This window comes from Pristis pectinata, chromosome 1, assembly GCF_009764475.1.
Source record: "Pristis pectinata isolate sPriPec2 chromosome 1, sPriPec2.1.pri, whole genome shotgun sequence".
NCBI classification, from domain to species: domain Eukaryota; kingdom Metazoa; phylum Chordata; class Chondrichthyes; order Rhinopristiformes; family Pristidae; genus Pristis; species Pristis pectinata.
The window spans coordinates 708,212-727,996 of NC_067405.1; the positions used below are offsets into that span (position 1 = coordinate 708,212).

Genomic DNA, 19,785 nt, shown 5'->3' on the forward strand with positions numbered 1-19,785 from the left:
AGGTTACAACAGGATAATACAGGATGCAGAATTGGGCGGAGAAGTGGCAGATGCAGTTCAGTCTGGAGAATTGTGATGTGGTACACTTTAGAAGAACAAACTTGAAGGTGGAGAACAAGGTTAATGGCAGGATTCTGAGCAGTGTGGAGGAACAGAAGGATATTGAGGTCCAAGTTCATAGATCCCTCAAAGTTGCCACACATTTGATAGGGTTATTAAGAAGGCGTATGGTGTGTTGGCCTTCATTAGTCAGGGGGGATTGAGTTCAAGAGCCACCAGGTAATTTTGCAGCTCTATAGAACTCTGGCTAGACCACACTTGGAGTATTGTGTTCAGTTCTGGTCACCTCATTATAGGAAGGAAGTGGAATTTTTAGAGAGGGTGCAAATTATTGAAGACTACATTATTAACTAGAAATAGAGACTAGGTTTACCACTAATGTCTCCTCTGCCTACTAGCTGTATGAAAGGCTGGCATTGGGGAGAAGGTGGCAGAGGCTTTCTTGCCAAGGCCAAACAGGATTGAGCTGGTCCCCGAACTTGCCTCTCTCAGATGGTGCGGTTGGGGGAGGTGGAGCTTACTGGGAACGAAGGTTGAGTAGGATGACTGCAGGCTCAATGACAGGAAGGTCCCACCCACAGTGAGCACCTTCCTCAGTGCCAGAGCAACTGACCACTGGGGCTCCTTGGGGAGAAGTCTCTTTCCCATACATTTGAGGATGTGACAGTGGTGGAGGGGCTGACAAACTCTACTGGTATCATCACGTTGGGGATAAATGTAGCTCTTGACCCTTTGACACCCGGTGGCTACATCATCCACCATCAGGAAGTGCTTCGAGAAGTTGGTCATTGGCACACATCAGCCTCCCAAACAACCTTGAACCACGGCAATTAGCCTTCTGCTGAAACAGCTCCATGGCGGATGCCATCTCCCCAGCTCTACGTTCATTTCTGGAACATTTGGATGATAAAGACACCTATGTCAGACTCCTACAACAAACTCATCACCAAACTCCGAGACCTGGGACTCAGCACCTCGCTCTGCAACTGGATCTTTGACTTTCTGACCAACAGACTGCAATCAGTGAGGATAGGCAGCAACACCTCTGCCACAATTATCCTCAGCACTGGTGCCCTGCAAGGCTGTGTCCTCAGCCACTTACTTTACTCCCTAAACGCTCACAACTGTGTGGTCAGATTTTGCTCTAACTCCATCTACTAGTTTGCAGATGACACCCCATCTTGGGCTGGATCACAAATGATGCATCAAAGTACTGGAAGGAGACAGAGCCTAGTACATGGTATCAAGATAAGATATCTTTATTAGCCACATGAACATTGAATCACACAGTGAAAGGCATCTTTTGCGTAGTGTTCTGGGGGCAGCCCGTAAGTGTCGCCACGCTTCCAGCGCCAACATAGCACGCCCGCAACTTCCTAACCCGTACGTCTTTGGAATGTGGGAGGAAACCGGAGCACCCAGAGGAAACCCACGCAGCCACGGGGAGAACGTACAAACTCCTTACGGACAGTGGCCAGATTTGAACCCAGATCGCTAGCACTGAAAAGCATTATGCTAACTGCTACACTACCGTGAACCTCTCCCTCAGTGTTAGCAAAACAAGAGAGCTGATCATTGACTTGTTGCTGAGGTGGAGAAGGTTGAGAGCATTCTATCTGGTAAGACAACTGTTTTGCCCAAGAGTGCAAGAAGTTGCAGGGTTGTGGGGCACAACCCTATCATGGAAACCAGCCTCTCCTCCATTGACTCTATCTACACTTCCCACTGCCTCAGTAAAGCAGCCAACATTATCAAGGAGCCCGCCCATCCTGGTCATTCTCTCCTCTCCCCTGTTTCAATGAGTAGAAGATACAAAGCTTGTATCATCTCAAAGACAGCTTCTATCCCGCTGTTATAAGATTCTTGAATGGACCTCTTATGCGATAAAGATGAACTCTTGATTTCTCAATCTACCTCGTCATGTCCCTTGTACCTTACTGTCTATCTGCACTGTACCTTCTCTGTAATTGTAACTCTATATCTGCATTCTGTTACTGTTTTTCCTTTTGTACTACCTCAGTGTACTTGTGTTTGAAATGATCTGTCTGGGTGGCACACAAAGTTTTTCACTATCTCAATACATTGGACAATAATAAACCAATTACCAATTGTTTGATGGCAGTATAAAAGGTGACAGGGCCACAGGAGGGGCTCTAATTGACAGCCTGCCTGCCTGTGGTGGAGTGCCCTGAGTTATACCAGCAATGTCCAGCCGAGTTAATATAGTTAGAAGAGGAGAGGAGGGTGAAGGGAGATGACTCTGAAACAGTCTCGGTGACTCTTTGGCTGGGGCAAGAGTTTTGATTCCAGGTTTGATGCCTAGGATTTACAGGTTCATGCTGCAGTAATAAATTATAGTAACTTTGGAATTTTCTTCAGCCAGGCAGTGGGATGGGGAGGGAGCTTCCTCATGTAAAAGCAGTCCTCACTTCACTGTAGAAGTGGCAGCCCCATCATGTGAACTTCCACCTCACTCAGTGATCTTCCTACACGGACCATAGAACAATACAGCACAATACAGGCCCTTCGGCCCACCATGTTGTGCCAACCTTCAAACCACTCCTAAGACTATCTCTTCCTCCCACATATCCCTTTATCTTAAATTCCTCCATATGCTTATCTAACAATCTCTTGAACTTAACCAATGTATCAGCCTCCACCACCCACCAGGCAGCGCATTCCATGCACCAACCACTCTCTGGGTGAAAAACCTCCCTCTGACGTTTCCCTTGAACTACCCACCTCCCCCCCCCCCCCCCCATTACTTTAAAGCCATGCCCTCTTGTTTTGAGCATTGGTGCCCTGGGAAAGAGGTGCTGGCTGTCCACTCTATCTATTCCTCTTAATATTTTGTATACCTCTATCATGTCTCCTCTCATCCTCCTCCTCTCCAATGAGTAAAGCCCTAGCTCCTTTAGTCTCTCCTCATAGTACATAATCCCTAATCCAGGCAGCATCCTGATAAATCTCCTCTGCACCTCTCCAACACCTCCACATCCTTCCTGTAATGAGGCGACCAGAACGACACAGTACTCCAAGTGTGGTCTAACCAGAGTTTTGTAAAGCTGCATCATTACTTCGCGGCTCTAAACTCGATCCCACGACTTATGAATGCTAATACCCCATAAGCTTTCTTAACTACCCTATCCACCTGTGTGGCAACTTTCAGTGATCTGTGGATACGAACCCCCTAGATCCCCTGCTCCTCCATACTGCCCAGAATCCTGCCATTTACCTTGTATTCTGCCTTGGAGTTTGTCCTTGCAAAATGTACCACTTCACACTTCTCCGGATTGAACTCCATCTTCGAGCTTCAACAGCTCTCCACACTATCCACAACACCACCGATCTTTGTATCGTCTGCAAACTTACTAACCCGCCCTTCCACCCCCTCATCTAACTCATTAATAAATATCACAAAAAGTACAGGTCCCAGAACCGATCCTTGTGGGACACCACTAGTCACAGCCCTCCGATCCGAGTGTAGTCTCTCCACCACAACCCTCTGCTCTCTACAGGCAAGCCGATTCTGAATCCACACGTCCAAGCCTCTCTGGATCCCGTGGCCTCTGACGTGCTGAAGAGCCTACCATGTGGAACCTTGTCATAACACCTTACTAAAATCCATGTAGAGCACATCCACTGCACTACCCTCATCAATCTTCCTGGTCACCACCTCAAAGAACCCTATCAGGCTTGTGAGGCAAGATCTTCCCTTCACAAATCCATGCTGGCTGTCCCTAATCAGTCTATGATCATTTAGAGAATCATGGATCCTATCTCTTAGAATCGTTTCTAGCAGCTTACCCACCATAGACGTAAGGCTCACTGGTCTGTAATTCCCTGGACTATCCCTATGAACTTTTTGAATAAGGGGACAACATTTGCCACCCTCCAATCCTCCAGTACCATCCCCATGGACAACGAGGACTCAAAGATCCTAGCCAACTGTTCAGCAATCTCCTCCTTAGCCTCACGAAGCAGCCTGGGGAATATTCCGTCAGGCCCCGGGGACTTATCTGTCCTAATATTTTCTAACAGCTCCAACACATCCTCTCTCTTGATATCTACATACACTAGAACATTACCCTTACCAACACTGTCCTCAGCGTCATCAAGACCCCTCTCCTTGGTGAATACTGAAGAGAAGTATTCATTGAGAACCTCACCCACTTCCACAGCTTCCAGGCACATCTTCCCACCTTTGTCTATAATCGGACCTACCTTTACTCTAGCCATCCTTCTGCCCTTTACGTACGTGTAAAAAGCCTTGGGATTCTCCTTAACCCTACTTGACAAAGCCTTTTCATGTCCCTTTCTCGCTCTCCTCAGCCCCTTCTTAAGTTCCTCCTTGCTACTCTAAATTCCTCACGAGCCCTGTCAGATCCTTGCTGCTTACACCTTATGTATGCTGCCGCTTCTTCCGAACTAGTTGTTCCACCTCTCTCGTCACCCACGGTTCCTTCACCCTGCCATTCCTTCTCTGCCTCACTGGGACAAATTTATCCCTAACATCCTGCAAGAGATCCCTGAACATCGACCACATCTCCATAGTACATTTCCCTTCAAAATGTCATCCCAATTCACACTCTCAAGTTCTCACCTTATAGCCTCATAATTCACCTTTCCCCAATTAAATATCTTCCTGTCCACTTTGCTCCTATCCCTGTCCATGACAATGCTAAAGGTTATGGAGCAGTGGTCACTGTCCCCCAAATGCTCACCCCGATAGATCTGTCACCTGACCCGGCTCATTACCTAAATAGATCTAATATGGCATCTCCTCTAGTCGGTCTGTCAACATACTGTATCAGGAATCCGTCCTGGACACACTTAACAAACTCTGCCCCGTCTAAACCTTTGGCACTAAACAGGTGCCAATCAGTATTTGGTTGAAGTCTCCCACTATAATAACCCTGTTATTTTTGCATCTTTCCAAAATCTGCCTCCCAATCTGCTCCTCAGTATCCCTGCTGCTACTGGGGGTCTATAGAATACTCCCAGTAGAATAACTGCTCCTTTCTTGTTCCTAACTTCCACCCATATTGACTCTAGAGAGATCCCTCTACACTATCCACCCTTTCTGCAGCTGTAACCCTAACCCTAAGCCACGCCTCCTCCTCTTCTCCCACCCTCCCTATCCCTTTTAAAACACTGAAAACCAGGAATATTCAGTATCCACTCCTGCCCTGGTGACAGCCAAGTCTCTGCAAGAGCCACAATATCATAGTCCCATGTACTTATCCAAGCTCTCAGTTCATCTCCCTTATTCCTGATGCTTCTCGCATTTAAGTAAATGCACTTTAGCCCATCCACCTTACTACTTTTATAGCCTGTACTCTGCTTCTCCTTCCTCAAAGCCTCTCTACCTGTTAGATCTAACCTTTCCCCATCCCTTTCTTCCTCTGACCTACTCCTCCGGTTCCCATCCCCCTTGCAAGCTAGTTTAAACCCTCTTGAACCACCCTAGCAAACCTGGCTGCAGGATATTGGCCCCCCTCAGGTTCAGGTGTAACCCGTCCTCTCTGTACGGGTCCCAACTTCCCCTGAAGAGATGCCAATGATCCAAAAAACCTAAAACCCTCCCTCCTGCACCAACTTCTCAGCCACGCATTTATTTGCCATCTCCTCCTATTCCTACCTTCACTATCGCATGGCACTGGCAGCAATCCCGAGATTGCTACCCTTGTGGTCCTGTTCTTCAGCCTTCTGCCTAGCTCCCTAAACTCACTTTTCAGGACCCCATCCCTCTTCCTACCTATGTCGTTGGTACCAACATGAACCACGACTTCTGGCTGTTCTCCCTCCCTCTCAAGAATCCTGTGGATCCGATCAGAGACATCTCGGACCTTGGCACCTGGGAGGCAACACCATCCGGGATTCATGCTCACTGCCACAGAACCTCCTATCTGTTTCCCTGACTATCAAGTCCCCTATCACTACCGCCTTCCTCTTCTCCTCCCTTCCCTTCTGAGCAGCAGGACCGGTCCCAGTGCCACAGACCTGGCTACTGCTCTAGGCTCCAGCAGGTCATCTCCCTCAACAGCTCCCAAAGCGGAAAACCTGTTACTGAGGGGAACAGCCTCTGGGGTCCTCTGCTCGATCTGCCTGTTCGTTTTATTTTTCCTTTCCCTCCCCTGACAGTCACCCTTCCATCTACTTCCTGGACCCCAGAAGTACCTGCTCTAAGGGGGGGGGGGGGTGACCGTTTCCTGATGTACAGTATCTACATAACTCTCCCCCTCCCTGATGCTTTGCAGTGTTTGAAGCTGAAACACCAGCTCATCAATTTTGAGCCGAAGTTCCTCCAGCTTCAAGCACTTAATGCAGATGTAGCCATCGTGGACCTTGCTGCGGTCCACGAGCTTCCACATCAAGCAGCTGCAGTACACCACCATGTCCTCCATCTGACTAATTCTTTTTCCCTGCCTAGTTTTTGCCTACTTAAATATTTCTAACAGATAACGGGGAAAACTTACATTTACCTACCAGCTACTCACCTGCCTCACCCCTTTAAGCTGAAGCCCTTGAGCCAAAGCCCAAGTCACTGCTCCCTCTCACTCAGCTGCCCGCTCTGACGCTGCCAGCTGGATGTGGCAGTTTGCTTTTTAAACTGCCCGCGCTTTACCTGCTTGAGACACCAGCCTTGAGAACAGATTTACTTTTGGAAAGAAGCACATTCTCCTCTTTCCCACTGGTTGAAAGCAGCCCCTGCCCCAGCTCCACTGCTCCGGTGAAAATTAAAAGCTGCAGGTACTGGAAACAAGTCAGCAGCGTCTGTGGAAAGGAAACTTGTGTTTCAGGTCTGGGAGCCGCCATCAGAATGGGGGAAGGAAGAAATGAACAAGTTTAGTTGTACATTGCAGAGGGTGGGTGAGGGGAAGTGGAACAGAGGGAATATCTCTGATGGGCAAGACTGATGAGGCAGTTCAGATCAGACTCAGCTTGTTTGTCTGTAATGTGTTGCTAATGGCAGGGTTATGGCTCATGCCCAGGAGGCCAGATGTACAAAAAAAACTGAGCCAAATGACAACAATCCGAATGTTTCCAGAACTTTCTGGTTTTATCCCTCTCAGCTCCAGCCTGCAACTGACAGAATACACAGCTCCACACTGGAGTCAGCTGCACTGAATCACCTCCCCTGGTGATGTCCCTGCCCGGGAGTGGTGACAGGATGGTGTGGAGCAAGCTTTACTGTCTAACCCCTCTTGTTCTTTCACCAGAGTTCGAAACCTGGCACCTTCACTGTTGACTACAAAGAAAATTGTTTCAGTAAAGATGGCTCCTGCTTCCAGTACATCTCTGGGGAGTATCCACTACTTCAGAGTTCCTCCCATCTACTGGAAGGACAGACTGCAGAAAATGTATATGGCAGGGCTCAACGCTATCCAAGTGTAAGTGAAGTGTATCCATTTGCCCCAACTACATCGGGTGCACCATGCACCAACAACGTCTTCCTGAAATCTCAGCCCAGAACATTCCGCAACTGTGCAATCTTGGCAGGGAGGAGGGATTGCAATAATTGGCGGATCCCTTTTCCCTGCCAGCTCACTCCTCATGGATCTGGGCTGCAATGTTTCCAACGACAGCTCCACCTCCTTTGATGCAGAGCCTGTACTCAATATCCCAAATGAGGATTTGCTAAAGCAGTGTGCAGTCTCAGCAGAACTTCCTTTTTAACGTTTATAGCAACTTGTACTAATTCTTAATTCCAGCTACGTCACATCTCAGGTTGAGTGGTCTGTTCTCAGCAAAGGCCTTGCCTTTGTACCTTTATGCCTCACCTCAACAAATTTTAAGCCCGTCATGATGCCATGCTCTTTTTCCGCTGCCTCCGTGCCACCTTCTTCGGTAAGGAGTCCTTTCCCCCTACTAATGGTGCATTCTCCTGCCTCTAGCCCTCCTCTTCCACCTGGACTCCCCACTGGCTTGTTACCTGCCCTGGACCTATTCATAGCCAACTGTCGGCACGATATCAGCTGTCTTGACTTTTCCGCTCCCCTCACCCACTCCAACCTCACCCCTTCTGACGCTCTGCTCTCCACTCCCTCTGTACCAACCCTGACATAGTCATCAAACCAGCCGATAAGGTGGTGCCGTGTTAGGCTCGTGTACTGACATCTACCTTGCAGAGGCCAGACGCCAACTCTCGGACACTTCCTCCTACTTACCTCTGAGCCATGATCCCACCAAAGACCACCAGGACATTATCTCCTGCACCATCACCGACCTCATCGCCTTGTGAGATCCCCACAGCTATCAACATGATAGTCCCGCAACCTAGGACTGCCCGCTTCTATCTTCTCCCCAAAATCCACAAGGACTGTTCTGGCAGACTTATTGTCTCTGCATGCTCTTGCCCCACTGAGCTCGTATCTGGGCACCATTCTGTCCCCCCCACAGTCCAATTCCTTCCCACTTACATCCGTCACACCTCACACGCTCTCCAACTCTTCCATAACTTTAAGTTCTCTGGCACACACAACCTCATCTTCACCATGGACATCCAGTCCCTATATACCTCCATTCCCCATCACGACGGCCTCACTGTCCTCCATTTCTTGACCAGAGCCAGAACCAGTCCTCTTCCACTAACACTATCCTCCTGGCTGAACTTGTCCTCACTCCAAACAACTTCACTTTCGATTCCTCTCACTTTCTACAGACCAAAGGGGTAGCCATGGGCACTTGCATGGGCCCCAGTTATGCCTGCCTCTTCATTGGCTACATTGAACAGTCTCTGTTCCAAGCCTACTCTGGCCCATTCCTCAACCCTTTCTCTGCTATATGGATGACTGCATTGGTGCCACCTCTTGCACCCATGCGGAACTCGATGGTTTCATAAACTTCGCCACTAATTTTCACCCTGCTCTGCAATTCACTAGGACTATCTCTGATATCTCTCTCTCCTTTCTCGATCTCTCCATCTCAGGAAATTCTTTATCCACAGACATCTACAAACCCACTGACGCCCACAGCTACCTTGATTACAGCTCCTCCCACCCTGTCTCTTGCAAGGACGTGATCCCTTTTTCTCAATTTCTCCGCCTCCACCGCATCTGCTCCCATGATGAGGCTTCCCACTCCAGGACATCTGAGACGTCCAACTTCTTTACTAACCCACTGATGCTCCCACTTTAGTAAACCCACCCCCCCCCCCCCACCATGCCTCTTCTTTCCTTCCCTAGCCTATCTTTTTTTTCTCCTCGCCTATTTTTTTGCCTTCTCTCCCCCAGGGGATGTCTGCCTCCTTACCTTTGACCCATCCCCCAGTGGATCTGCTCTCCCCTCCTCCCCCACACCTGCCTATCACTATCTCTTTACCTGCATCTACCTATCACCACCCTGTGCCCACCCCGCCTCCCCTTTTTTGTCCACCTGTCACTGCTCTGCTTTTCCCTCCTATATATTGGGCTTCCCCTTTTCCTATCTTCAGTCCTGAGGGAGGGTTCTGACCCGAAATGTTGACCGCTTGCTTTTCTCCACGGATGCTGCCTGGCTTGCTGAGTTCCCCCAGCACCTAGTTGTTTATCGAGACTGCAGCACCTGCAGCCCTCTGCCTCTCGGATCTTTGTTAAAGGCCCCTCGGGACATCAGCACTGGGCTATTCGGCCCCTTTTTCAGACATTATCAATTGGTCTGGTGAACTTGACTGAGTCTCCACAGTGCTCTGGCTTGGAAAGTTCCAAAGATTCCTTTCCGTATTATTGAAGAAAATTCTCATTTCGGTCCTAATTAGCCTGCCCTTATTTTGAGCTGTAACTCTAGGTTCTAGATTTCTTAGCCAGGAAAATGAGCTTTGTATGTTTGCAAGGTCACCTTTCTAATTTCCCTTCCCATTCCCTCACCGACATGTCTGTCCTAGGCCTCCTTCACTGCCAGATTGAGGCGAAATGCAAACTAGAGGAACAGCACCTCGTATTCTGCCTGGGTGGTCTACAACCTGGCGACGTGAACATTGAATTCTCCAACTTCTGCTCCTCCTTTGTCCCTTCTGTCTCCCTCCTGATCTCACTGGGCCCCCATCACCCTTGTGCCTTTCCCCTCCCCACCATCTCCATCTACCCAACACCCACACACCCCCCCACCGGTTCCCCTCCCCACCTCCCTTCCTTGATTCCAGGCTCCACCTTCCTCTCCATTCAGATTCCATCATTTTCAGCCCTTTGCCACTTCCACCAATCACCTCCCAGCTTCTGACATCATTCCTACCCTTCCAACCCCCCCCCCCCCATCATCCTATTGACCCCTCACCTGGATCCACCTATCGCCTGCCAGCTCTTGCTCCACCCCTTCCCCCCACCTTTTTATACAGGCTATATCCCCCTTTCTTTCCAGTCCTGATGAAGGGTCATGACCTGAAACGTCGACTGTCCATTTCCTTCCATAGATGCTGCCTGACCCAGAGTTCCTCTAACTCCTTTCGTGTGTTGTTTTCCAGATTTCCAGCATCTGCAGTCTCCTGTGTCTCCAGTTTGTGTCCTAGATTCCAACCACTCTTTGGGGGGGGGGGCGCGGGATAAACAATTCTTCCTCAGTTCCTCTCTAAACCTCCTGCCCATCATTGCCCTTAACCTATACTCTGGTTGCCACATTACAGGGAGGTCATGGGTAAGCTAGAGACGGTGCAGAAAAGGTTCACAAGGATGTTGCCTGGACCAGAGGGTTTGAGATTGGATAGGCTGGTTATTCCCTGGAGAGGAGGCTGAGAGGTGAAGTGATAGAGGTATACAAAATTATGAGGCATAGATGGGTAGATGGCGAGAGTCTGTATCCCATAGTAGGGGTGTCTAAAACTCGAGGGCGTGGGTTTAAGGTGAGAGGGAGGAGGTTTAAAGGAGATCTGACAAAATCTGAAAAATTCTGCAGGGAGGGCTGGTCTGGAAGGTTAGATCACATGAGATCCAGGAAATCTAGCGAAGTGGATACATAATTGGCTTTATGATAGGAACCAGAGTGATTGTAGAAGGTTGTTTTTCAGACTGGAGGCCTGTGAATAGTGGTGTTCCACAGCAACCTTTGGTGTTTATATAAATGATTTGGATGTGAATGTACAAGGCATGGTGAGTAAGTTTGAAGGTGACACAAAAACAGAACATAGAGCAGTACAGACGGGACAGGTCATTCAGCCCATGATGTTGTGCTGATCTTGATGCCAATTTATACTAAACGTGCTCCTCCTGTGTATCATCCACATCCCTCCATCCCCTTCATATTCACGTGTCTGTCTAAAAGCCTCAAACTCCAACAGACTGCCTGCTTCCACTCCTACCCCTGGTAACCCATTCCAGGCACTGACTACTCTCTGTGTTAAGCAAAAGCTTGCTCTTCATGTTGCCTTTAAACTTCACCCCCTCTAATATTAAAAGCATGTCCTCTGGTATTTGACATTTCTACCCTGGGGAACAGATGGTGACTGTCTACCCTACCTGTGCTTCTCATAATTTAAAAAAATTCTATCAGGTCTCCCCCCAGCCTCCGACGCTCCAGGGAGAAGAACCCAAGTTTGTCCAACCTTTCCTTATACTCTCTAATCCAGGCAGCATCCTGGTAAACCTCTTCTGCACCCTTTCTGTAGTCTCCACATCCTTCCTATAGTGGGTCAACCAGAACTGCAAACAATACTCCAAGTGCACTGTGACTGAAGATTTATGTAGCTGCAGCATGACTTCCTTACTACAATAGGCAGCATTGTAGGAAGTGAAGGAGGAATGGCAAATGACATCCAACCCATACAAGTGTGAGGTGTTGCATTTTGGGAAGTCAAACCAGGGTAGGACGTTCACAGTGAGTGGCAGGCCTGGTGAGTGTTTTAGAACAAGAGGGGCCCAGGAGTACAAGTTCATGGATCCCTGAAAGTGGCATCACAGGTGGACGGGCTGGTGAAGAAGGCATTTGGCATGCTGGCCTTCATCAGTCACAGTATGGGTGACAAGGCTGCAGACACTGGAACCTGGAGCAAAAGACAATCTGCTGGAGGAACTCCCATGTAGAGCAGCATCTGTGGGAGGAAAGGAATTATTGATGTTTTGGGTCGAAACCCTGCATTAGGACTCATTGAGTATAGGAGGTGGGATGTTATGTTGCACTTGTACAAGACATTGGTGAGGCCACACCTAGAGTATTGTGTACAGGTTTGATTACCCTGTTATAGGAAGGATTTCATTAAGTTGGAAAGAGTGCAAAGAAGATTTACAAGGATGTTGGCAGGACTTGGGCCTGAGCTATAGGGAGAGGTTGGGCAGGCTAGGACTTTATTCCAAGGAGCATAGGAGACTGAGAGATGACCTTATGAAGGACCTAGATGGGGTGAATGCCTACCGTCATTTTCCCAGGGAATAGAGTCATACAATGTGGAACAGGCCCTTTGGCCCAACTCGTCCATGCTGACTGTGTTGCCCAGTGAGCTGGTCCCATCTGCCCGCATTTGGCCATAGCCCTCTAAATCTCTCCTATCCGTGTACTTATCGGGATGGCTTTTAAATGTTGCTAATGTGCCTGCCTCAGCCACCATTTCTGGCAGCTTATTCCAAATGCTTTGCGTGAAGGAGCTGCCCCTGATGTCCTCTGCCCCTGATGTTCTCGCCTCTGATCTTAAACCTATGCCCTCTTGTTTTTTAGCACCCCCACCCTGGGGAAAAAGACTATGTGCTTTCATCCTGTCTGTGCCCCTCATGGTCTTCTATATCTCTATCAGGTCAGCCTTCAATCTCCTATGCTCCAGGGAATAGGTGACTCAGGCCCCCAAGTCCTGGCAACATCCTGGTAAATCTTTTCTTCAGTCTTTCTAGTTTAATAACATCTTTCGTATAAGAGGGCAACCAAAATTGTACACAGTACTCAGTGCGGCTTCACCTCCATCTTGTACAACTGCAACATAATTTTCCAACTCCTATCCTCAATACTCTGACTAGAACCATAGAACACTACAGCACAGAAAACAGGCTACTTGGCCCTTCTAGTCTGTGCCGAAATGTTATTCCGCTAGTCCCATTTACCTGCACCCAGTCCATAACCCTCCAGACCTCTCCCGTCCATGTATCTATCCAATTTATCCTTAAAACTCAAGAGTGAGCCCACATTTACTACATCAGATGGCAGCCCGTTCCACACTCCCACCACTCTTTGAGTGAAGAAGTTCCCCCTAAACCTTTCCCCTTTCACCCTAAAGCCATGTCCTCTCATACTGCTCTCTCCTAATCTAGGTGGAAAGAGCCTACTCGCATTAACTCTGTCTATGCCCCTCATAATTTTGTAAACCTCTATCAAATCTCCCCTCATTCTTCTGTGCTTCAAGGAATAAAGTCCTAACCTGTTCAATCTTTCCCTGTAATTCAACTCCTGAAGACCCGGCAACATTCTAGTAAATCTCCTCTGCACTCTTCCAATCTTACTGATATCCTTCCTATAGTTAGGTGACCAGAACTGCACACAATACTCCAAATTTGGCCTCACCATAACATCCCAACTCCTATACTCAATACTTTGATTTATGAATGCCAGGATGCCAAAAGCCTTGTTTACAACCCTGTCTACCTGTGACGCCACTTTCAGGGAATTATGTATCTGAACTCCCAGATCCCTTTGTTCCTCTGCACTCCTCAGTGCCCTACCATTTACTGTGTATGTCCTACCTTGATTTGTCCTTCCAAAATGCAACACCTCACACTTGTCTGCATTAAATTCCATCTGCCATTTTCTGGCTATTCTTCCAGTTGGTCAGATCCCTCTGCAAGCTTTGAAAGCCTCCCTCACTGTCCACTACGCCTCCAATCTTAGTATCATCAGCAAACTTGCTGATCCAATTTACCACATTATCATTTAGATCATTGATATAGACAACAAACAACAATGGCCCCAGCACAGATCCCTGAGGCACACCACTAGTCACAGGCCTCCAGTCTGAGAAACAATCATCCACTACCGCTCTCTGTCTTCTCCCACATAGCCAATTTCAAATCCGGTTTACAACCTCTCCATGGATACCCAACGTCTGAACCTTCTGAACTAACCTCCCCTGTGGGACCTTGCCAAAGGCCTTACTAAAGTCCATGTAGACAACATCCACAGCCTTACCTTCATCTACTTTCTTGGTAACCCCCTCGAAAAACTCTACAAGATTCATTAAACATGATCTACCACGCACAAAGCCATGCTGACTATCCTTAATCAGCCCTTGGCTGTCCAAATACTTGTATATCCGATCTCTCAGAACACCTTCCAATTATTTACCCACTACTGATGTCAGGCTCACTGGCCACTAATTCCTGGTTTACTTTTAGATCCTTTTTTAAACAATGGAACAACATGAGCTACCCTTCAGTCCTCCGGCACCGCACCTGCGGCTAAGGACATTTTAAATATATCTGCCAGGGCCCCTGCAATTTCTACACTAGTCTCTCTCAATGTCAGAGGAAATATCTTATCAGGCTCGGGGGATTTATCTACCTTTATTCGCTGTAAGGCAGCAAGCACCTCCTCCTCTTTAATCTCTATATGTTCCATGACACTATTGCTTGTTTCCCTTCCTTCCATATCCACTATGCCAGTTTCCTGAATAAATACTGATCTCCCCCATCTCCTGAGGCTCCACATATAGACACATATATATGACCACTCTGATCTTCTAGGGGACCAATTTTGTCCCTTACTATCATTTACTCTTAATATACTTGTAGAAACCCTTTGTGTTTACCTTCACATTATCTGCCAAAGCAGCCTCATGTCTTCTTTTTGCCTTCCTGATTTCCTTTTTTATATTTCTTACTTTTTTCTATACTCTTCAAGTACCTCATTTGTTCCTAGTTGCCTATACCTGCTACACACCTCTCTCTTCTTAACCAGATCGCCGATATCCCTTGAAAACCAAGGTTCCCTATGCCTGTTAACTTTGCCTTTAATCCTGGCAGGAACGTGCAAACTCTGCACTCTCAAAATTTCGCCTTTGAAGGCCTTCCACTTACTGAACACATCCTTGCCAGAAAACAACTCATCCCAATCCACTCTTCCTAGATCCTTTCTCATCTCCACAAAATTGGCCTTTCTCCAATTTAGAACCTCAACTCGAGGACCAGACCTGTCCTTATCCATAATTAACTTGAAACTAATGACATTATGGTCACTGGACCCAAAATGTTCACCTGCACATACTCCTGTCACCTGACCTGTCTGGTTCCCTAATAGGAGATCAAGTATTGCATTCTCTCTCGTTGGTACCTCTATATATTGATTTAGAAAACTTTCCTGAACACATTTGACAAATTCCAAGCCATCCAGCCCTTTCACAGTGTGGGAGTCCCAGTCAATATGTGGAAAGTTAAAATCCCCTACTATTACAACTTTCTGTTTCTTACATCGGTCTGCTATCTCACTACAGATTTGTTCCTCCAATTCTCTCTGACTATTGGGCGGTCTATAATACAACCCTATTAGTGTGGCCACACCTTTCCTGTTCCTCAGCTCCACCCATATGGCCTCTGTAGATGAGCCCTCCGGGCTGTCCTGTCTACACACAGCTGTGATATTTTCCCTGACAAGTAATGCCACTCCTCCCACTTTCATCCCTCCCCCTCTATCACGTCTGAAACAACGGAACCCCAGAACATTAAGCTGCCAGTCCTGCCCCTCCTGGAGCTATTATAATGGACGATAGAGAGATGGCAGAGGAATTGAATGAATATTTTGCATTGGTCTTCACTGTGGAGGACATCAGCAATGTGCCGGTTAGTCAGGAGTCTCACGAAATGGAATTGAGTTCAGTTAAGATTACTAGGGAGAAGGTGCTAGGAAAACTAAATGGACTAAAGACTGATAAGTCTCCCGGACCGGATGAGGTGCATCCCCGGGTTCTGAAGGAGGTGGCTTTAGAGATAGCGGAGGCATTGGCGATAATTTTCCAGAAATCGATAGATTCCGGCGTGGTTCTGGAAGACTGGAGGGTCGCAAATGTAGTTCCGTTGTATAAGAAAGGTGGGAGGCAGCATAAAGGAAATTACAGACCTATTAGTCTGACGTCAGTGGTGGGAAAGTTATTGGAATCTATCCTCAAAGACGGGGTTACGGAATACCTAGAGGCGCAGGGCAGGATAGGTCCTAGCCAACATGGTTTTGTGAAGGGAAGATCCTGCCTGACCAACCTATTGGAGTTTTTTGAAGAAATCACAGGTAAGGTGGATAAGGGAGAGGCGGTAGATGTTGTGTATTTAGACTTTCAAAAGGCCTTTGATAAGGTGCCTCACAAGAGACTGATTAATAAGATGAGAGGTCATGGAATTACAGGTAGGATAACAGAATGGGTGGAGCGTTGGCTGGTTGACAGGAAGCAAAGAGTGGAAATAAAAGGATCTCGTTCTGGTTGGTTACCGGTTACTAGTGGTGTGCCGCAGGGGTCGGTGTTGGGACCGCTCCTTTTTACCTTGTACATTAACGATTTGGATGATGGAATAAATGGTTTCGTGGCTAAGTTTGCGGATGATACCAAGATAGGGGGAGGAGTAGGAAGTATTGAAGAGATAGGAAGGTTGCAGAGGGACGTAGACAGTTTAGGAGAATGGGCAAGGAAATGGCAGATGAGATTCAATGTAGGGAAATGTGCAGTTGTACACTTTGGAAGCAGAAATAAGCGGGCAGATTAATATCTAGGAGGAGAGAAAATCCAAAGCACGGAAGTACAAAGGGACTTGGGGGTACTCGTGCAGGATACCTTAAAGGTTAACCACCAGGTCGGATCGGTGGTAAAGAAAGCGAATGCTATGTTGGCATTCATTTCGAGAGGTATAGTGTATAAAAGTAAGGAAGTGTTGATGAGGCTCTACGGGGCACTAGTGAGGCCTCATTTGGAATAGTGTGCGCAGTTTTGGGCCCCACATCTTAGGAAGGATGTGTTGACGTTGGAGAGGGTTCAGAGGAGATTTACGAGGATGATTCCAGGAATGAAAGGGCTTACGTATGAGGAGCGTTTGTCGGCTCTTGGACTGTACTCGCTGGAGTACAGAAGAATGAGAGGGGACCTCATAGCGACATTTAAAATATTGATAGGAAAGGACAGAGAAGATGTGGCTAGGCTGTTTCCCTTGGTGGGTGAGTCCAGGACCAGAGGGCACAATCTTAGAATTAGAGGGTACAGTTTCAAAACAGAGATGAGGAAAAATTTCTTTAGCCAGAGGGTGGTGAATTTGTGGAACTCCTTGCCATGTACAGCAGTGGAGGCCAGATCAGTGGGGACGTTCAAGGAGGAGATAGATAGATATCTAAATAGTCAGGATATCAAGGGATATGGGGATAAGGCCGGAAATTGGGATTAGAATAGTTTTTTTTTCTTCTTCCCCCATTCCCCATTTCTCATTTCTATTTCCCTTTCCTTGGAGCAGACTCAATGGGCCGAATGGCCTGCTTCTGCTCCCTTGTGATCTTGTGAACCAAGACTCACTAATAGCAATAATGCTATAATCCCATGTGCCAATCCACGCCCTAAGCTCATCTGCCTTACCTACAATACTCCTTGCATTGAAATAGATGCACCTGAGAACATTTCTATCACGTACAAACCTTTGATTTCTGTCCTCGCATGACCTTTTTCCTCTTCTACCTCACTATCTGCTGTAACACTGGTTCCCCTGATGAAGGCCAGTGTGCCAAATGCCTTCTTCACTACCCTGTTTACATGTGATGCTGCTTTCAGTGAACTATACACTTGCACTCCAGGTCCCTCTGTTCCATAACACTCTCCAGGGCCCTTCCATTAAACTATAACTTGAAATGTTTTTCACTCTTCTCTCTATTTTTGCCCCTTGTAACTTGTATACCTCAATCAGGTTCCCCCTCAGTCTCCTCTGCTCCAAGGAAAACTCCAATACAGTATCTCTTCATAACTGAACCGCTCCATCCTAGGCAACGTCCTGGTGAACCTCCTCTGCACCCTCGCCACTGCAAGTGGTGACCAGAACAGCACATAATACTCCAGCTTTGCCTTAAATAATGTTTTATTTAGATATACTATAATATCCTTGCTCTTATATTCTGGTACCCAGCTAATGATGGCCATTATCTCACAGGCTCATCTTATCTACCTGTGCTGCTGTCTTCAGAGAATCTTGGAGTTATACACTGAAGTCCCTCTGTTTCCTCAGTACACCTTGGGTCCCTACCTGTCATTGTGTATATCCTTGCCTAGACTTGACAAAGTTAAAAGAATGTAACTTTATGAGTAAGTTAACTAGATTTAGTAATAAATCTTGGATCCATGGTAAGTTGCATACAAAATTGGTTTGGTCATAGGAGACAGTAGGTAGTGGTAGAGGGATATTTCTCTGGCTGGAGGTCTGTGACCAGTGGTGTTCCACAGGGATCAGCGCTGGGACCTCTGTTGGTTGCAATGTATGTTATTGATTTGGATGAAAATGTAGGTGGTCTGATTTGTAAGTGCAGATGACGTGAAAATTGGTGGACAGTGAGGAAGGTTGTCAAAAGATACAGCAGGATAGAGATCAGTTGGAAATATGGGCAAAGAAATGGCAGATGGAGCTTAATCCAGACAAATGTGATGTAAACAGCAGGACTCTTGGGTGCATTGAAGGACAGAAGGATCTTCGGGTGTAAGTCTAAAGCCCCCTAAATATGGCGACACAAGTAGATCAGGTGGTAGGGAAGCCGTACACTTCATCGATCGGGGCATTGACTATAAAAGGGAAAATGTTGCAGCTGTATAAAACTTTGGTTAGGCTGCACTTGGAGTATTGTGTGCAATTCTGGTCGCCCCATTGCAGGGACGATGTGGAGGCTTTGGAGAAGGTACAGAAGAGGTTCATCAGGATGTTGCCTAGACTGGAGTATTTAAGCAATAAGGAGAGGTTGGTCAAACTTGGATTGCTTTCTTTGGAGTGTCGGTGGCTGAGGGGAGACCTGATAGAAGTGTATAAATTATGAGAGGCATAGATAGGATAGGGTCTTTTTCCCAGGGTTGAAATGTCAAATACTTGAGGGCATAGGGTTAAGGTGATTTGCGAGGCAAGGTTTTTACAGAGTGGTAGGTGCTTGGAACCCACTGCCAGGGAGGTGGTGGATGCAGATATGATAACAACATTAAGAGGCATTCAGACAGGCAGGGAATGGAGGGATATGGAGCGTGCAGGCAAATGTGCAGTTTTAATTGACTTCATGGTCGGCACAGACATGGTGGGCCGAAGGGCCTGTTCCTGTGCTGTACTGGTCTGTTTCTGTGTTTGTATAAATAAACACTCAAAGTCCATGAGGGTGGTGCATTTGGAGTACCCCTGTGTTTAGTCTAGCTGTTCTCCACAAACAGCATTTCTCTCAATGAGAGTCCAGTCTGTAACCCTCTTCTGGTGTTGAGGATGCTCTGCACTGTTGGTGTGTGATAGTTCGAAGAGGCACCAGGTTTGTGAATAATTAGTGGCATGTCTCTGTACTTTCTCCTCCCCTCCCAGGTTCGTGGCCTGGAATTACCATGAAATGACACCAGGGGTGTTCGACTTCACCAAGTCCAGGGACATTGAAAGTTTCCTCCGCCTTGCCCAGGAGACAGGTCTGCTGGTCATTCTGCGTCCTGGACCGTACATCTGTGCAGAGTGGGACCTGGTGAGTTCTGGAGATGTGTCCTGGTCTTCCCAGGAACCAAGTTGGGCAGGCGGGGGCACCTGGGACAGGATAAGGAGCAAGATAGGGTGCTGGGAGTGGGACTGCTTCTGGGAGCAGGAGAGACTAGTG

General features: G+C 47.5%; 1 protein-coding gene across 1 annotated transcript in view; it reads left to right on the forward strand.

Annotated features, from left to right (window-relative positions):
- The first annotated feature begins 914 nt into the window (after nt 1-914).
- LOC127574354 (beta-galactosidase-like) overlaps nt 915-19,785 on the forward strand; it is a 38,840-nt gene continuing 19,969 nt past the window's right edge. Inside the window, 4 exon segments of the mRNA XM_052023302.1 lie at nt 915-980; nt 7,284-7,364; nt 7,366-7,454; nt 19,506-19,656. Coding sequence (XP_051879262.1) covers nt 915-980; nt 7,284-7,364; nt 7,366-7,454; nt 19,506-19,656 — 387 coding nt within the window.